This window comes from Hakea prostrata, chromosome 2, assembly GCF_041222555.1.
Source record: "Hakea prostrata isolate BN-2017 chromosome 2, UWA_Hpros_2, whole genome shotgun sequence".
In the NCBI taxonomy this organism is placed as follows: domain Eukaryota; kingdom Viridiplantae; phylum Streptophyta; class Magnoliopsida; order Proteales; family Proteaceae; genus Hakea; species Hakea prostrata.
The window spans coordinates 725,949-730,143 of record NC_142601.1 but is presented as its reverse complement, the minus strand read 5'-3'; the positions used below and the strand labels follow the sequence as shown (position 1 = coordinate 730,143).

Sequence of the window (4,195 nt, the reverse complement as noted above, 5' to 3'; positions counted from 1 at the left end):
CTTTCCCCTTTGAAGGATCTTTACGCCACCACCACCACCTCTTCTTCCCTTCCCTTCCCTTCCCTTCCGAGGAAGGAGGGCGCTCGAGAAGGTGGTGCTCTCCTCTCCGGCTACGGCTGTCGGATGTGAAACGATTTCAGAGGAGAGACAGAGAGGGAAAGTGGGCGGGGGAAGGAGATGGGTCAGGGCCTGAGTTGCAGAGCAAGTTATGAACATGGCCTCTTCCGTGCTGTTCAGATTGGAGACCTGGAAACCGTTATTGCTCTTTCGGATAGAGACCCATCACTACTTCATCAGAACTCCGTCAATCATAAGCTCTCCGCCCTTCATATCGCTGCTGCGAATGGTCGGATCGAGGTTGGTTTTCTTTTTGCTTTCTCCCCTTGTTGGTTTTTCTTTTTCTTCCTTCCCAAAAATGTTCAGTTTTTATGGGTTTAATGATGAACAGGTTCTCTCCTTCCTTTTAGATGGATCTGTTCAGCCGGATATCTTTAATCGTCATAAGAAGGTTTGTTCCTTTAGTGATTAAAGGAAGTTGATACGCTTTCCTCTATTTGGAAATGCTTGATCTTGCGTGTTTTTTCTTCCCCACCCTTCTTATGGGTTAGCGTATGCTCATTTTACATGTTGTGTTCAATTGGTTTAGACACCACTTATGCTGGCAGCAATGCACGGCAAGATCTCATGCGTGCAGAAGCTCCTTCAAGCAGGGGCAAATGTATGTAGAAATTCCTATTGATCTTCCACACTTATTTCAATATTGTGACAAATTCTGAACCACAACGGTGGACTGAGTTGGGTTTTGTATGAATTCCTTTACCAGATTTTGATGTTTGATTCTGTTCACGGGAGGACCTGTTTGCACTACGCTGCCTATTACGGGCATTCAGATTGTCTCCGAGCCATTCTTTCAGCTGCACATTCAAGCCCTGTTGCCGAATCTTGGTGGGCTTACTTCCCTGTTTGTTTATTCCTCTTCCACCTGGTTATGTTATGTCTTTAATTAGGACTCGATTGTTTCAATGGCATCTCTAGCTGTGACTGATGAAATTGAACTATAGGGGTTTTGCTCGTTTCGTTAATGTCAGAGACGGCAGCGGAGCTACTCCATTGCACTTAGCAGCCCGGCAAGGACGGGCGGATTGCGTTCATGTCCTACTGGATACCGGGGCTCTTGTCTCTGCAATATCAGGCGGATATGGGTAATAATCCATTACTGGAGGTCCCATTTTGATACACAATTCAATAACATTAATGATATCAATAGTGATCTCCAAAATTTATAGTGATCTAACTCCCAATTGCATTGCAGCTGCCCTGGGAGCACTCCACTTCATTTGGCAGCTCGAGGAGGTTCGCTGGATTGTGTCCGTGAACTGCTGGCTTGGGGTGCAGATCGGCTTCAAAGAGACTCAGCTGGGTAAATTTTTGCTCATTCTTCTTTTTTATGCTGGAACTAGGAACTATACCAATATGCACATTGCCCATGACTTGGAGAAATTATTGAACTCTAGAATGACTTGTTTATTTGTGACAGTCATTGAGGCCTTGATATTGCTGGAACTAGATTTTTTGTTCTCAATCTTCTGTTAAATAGATGAATCCCGAAGTTTGGACTTGTGAAGGTCTGCATTCACTAAAATTGTGTACATGGATTGGGGCATTCCTGCAGGAGAATACCGTACACTGTTGCTCTAAAACACAAGCATGTGACGTGTGCAGCCCTGCTGAACCCAGCATCAGCAGAGCCTCTTGTGTGGCCAGCACCATTGAAGTTCATCAGTGAGCTTAATTCAGAGGCAAAGGTCCTGATGGAGAGGGCTCTTATGGAAGCAAACAGAGAGAGGGAGAAGAATATCTTGAAGGGGACACCAGGCTCACTCCCGATGTCCCCTCCGCGTTCTGATGAAGCATGTATTGATGACAATGTCTCTGAGGTGATTTTCCTTACCCTACTTCTATGTGAATGCCCACCATTATGATTTTTACCTCTGAAAAGTTGAGGAAATTAATATATATTTCTTATTCTTCTTTTTTTTTTTTTTTTTATAAGTCGAAAGTAAAATTAATCATTTCCATTAATTATAGTAACGTTTGGAAAAGATATTTATGGGGAGAATTGTATTCTAGAAATTAATGGAATTCTCTGTGCAATTCTTTGAAGAGGAATGAATTATATTTCTCAATCAGCATCGCTAACATTAGTTAGAATGAAATGTCAGAAAATAATGTCAAAGATTTCTATTTTCAAGAAATCATCAGGAGTCCTTTGTTTCTATATTTATAATCCATCCCTGGGGTGACTAAGAGAGTGCTTATAGAATTTGGAGGCTCCCTCATTAACTAGTCTTGTGCATAGAGTTGATACAAGACGAGCCGCTGGTGGAAAATAGCAAAGCCTCTGGTATGTATGCATGCTTCCCATAGACATGTATCATATTCCATAGTTAGACTTTCAGTTTATGATTCCAGTTTAATGGACTATTTGACTGAAATGGGCTTTAAAAGTGAGGATAATATCTAATTCTTTGAGGTGAAAACAACAGCAAAATGTGTCCTCTACTCTTTTAATGTTTATTTTTGCAACAGAGTTACCAAGTTCAATTTCCTTTGGTCTAATTGAGAGAATTAATCTACACAGGGAAGCGACAACGAGATGTGCTGCATCTGTTTTGATCAGGTTTGCACAATTGAGGTCAAAGATTGTGGTCACCAGATGTGTGCCCAATGTACTCTAGCTTTGTGCTGCCACAACAAGCCAAATCCCAACACTGCATGCATGATTCCCCCTGTTTGCCCATTTTGCCGCAGCAGCATTGCCCAACTGGTAGTTGTCAAGGACAAGACACAGGACGAAATAATGGATGGGGAAACCAATTCCTCGAAGATATGGAGGTCGAGGAAGGCACAAACCTTTTGTGAGGGTAGTAGCAGCTTCAAGAGCTTGTCAGCTGTGGGTTCATTTGGGAAGATGGGTGGCCGCAGTTCAGGAAGGAATGCTGCTGACAGTGGTGACTGGGTTGACAAACCATGACCCATTTAAAGAGTTAAGAGTTCTCTCTCTCTCTCTCGCTTGCTCTCTATGGCTATGTATCTATATGAAGTGATGCTCCCTTTGGCAGTTAGATTTTGGGCGCTTCTTTAAAAAGCAAATTAAATGAGAAGAGGTTCAAAGTAAGGAAGAAGATTCTGCAGGTATGGGCAGGTGGGTTCTGTTCTTGGAAATCTTAATTGTAATTTTGTTTACTTAAGATTGAAGAAGCAGTGGTATATACTTTAATTATAAGAGTCTTGTTGGGCGCCTGAATAGGAGAAGTTGGTGTCTCCTAAGGAATATATACTTCAGTGGCTGCTGCAATGTTACCAACTCAACACAGAATTTAGTGTTGGCTGGCTTTCAACTCTATACATATATATGTTTCTCAATTTTTCTTGGGATGTACATGCGGGAGATTGTTGAGGTTGATGTATATGCTTCGATGTGTATACATCTTTTAAAATTTAAAAGGATTAATAAGACAATACAAGCAGTCATAATTATGACTTGCCATGTTCCATCATCAATGATGCTTGAGTTCGATCGATAACAGTAAGACCTTGCAAAGTTTTGTTGAGCAGTTGAGCTGACACAGCCCAGTAACAAATAAGAATTCATCTTTAGATGCATCCTTTTGATTTTTGATTTAGGTATTCTTGTATCATCATCATCCATCTTCTGAATACTCCACCATTGCTGAAGGAATAAAATAGCCTTTTGTATTTTTTGTTAAAGAATAAATTAACCTTTCAAGAATGGATATTCGAATACTTTTTGTGTATTAGTAAATCACAGGAAGTAGGAATTTTCTGGTTGGGTGCGTGTGGATTATCATGTGGACTGGATTGGGCTTTTCGATAAAACGAGAATGCTGATAAAGAAAATAATAATAATAATAATAAATAAATAAAATTGAAGTTTGACTAGTGAAGCACTACGTACCAGGTACCAACGTCACATTGGAGCTGCAAGCTAGGGGAGGTTGTGAAGAGATTTGGATTTGTCAAGTGCATAAATCTGGTCTGCTGTTCCTGAGCTGGCCCTTTCTAGTCTCTAATCGATCTGGCTCTCATGGCCAATCTCGATAATGGAGAGATCGATATGATCGAGAGGACCTAACCCTTTATGTTTTTCTGGGGGATCAAAGAGCATAAATGG

At 41.2% G+C, this 4,195-nt stretch overlaps 1 protein-coding gene across 1 annotated transcript; it reads left to right on the top strand.

Annotated features, from left to right (window-relative positions):
- Positions 1-3,856, top strand: LOC149023164 (putative E3 ubiquitin-protein ligase XBAT31). The gene is made up of 8 exons (XM_089143717.1): positions 1-357; positions 449-508; positions 647-718; positions 824-945; positions 1,062-1,202; positions 1,313-1,420; positions 1,673-1,937; positions 2,642-3,856. The coding sequence occupies exons 1-8, from the start codon at positions 178-180 to the stop codon at positions 3,032-3,034; spliced, it is 1,341 nt and encodes a 446-aa protein (XP_088999843.1). The 5' UTR covers positions 1-177; the 3' UTR covers positions 3,035-3,856.
- Positions 3,857-4,195: the final 339 nt, after the last annotated feature.

Bases quoted from the DNA above. Each gene is read 5' to 3' on its own strand.
- LOC149023164 (XM_089143717.1), top strand. From the start codon at position 178: ATGGGTCAGGGCCTGAGTTGCAGAGCAAGTTATGAACATGGCCTCTTC. The intron at 1,203-1,312 runs GTAATAATCCAT...ATTGCATTGCAG, and splicing joins GCAATATCAGGCGGATATGG to CTGCCCTGGGAGCACTCCAC. The intron at 1,421-1,672 runs GTAAATTTTTGC...GCATTCCTGCAG, and splicing joins CTTCAAAGAGACTCAGCTGG to GAGAATACCGTACACTGTTG.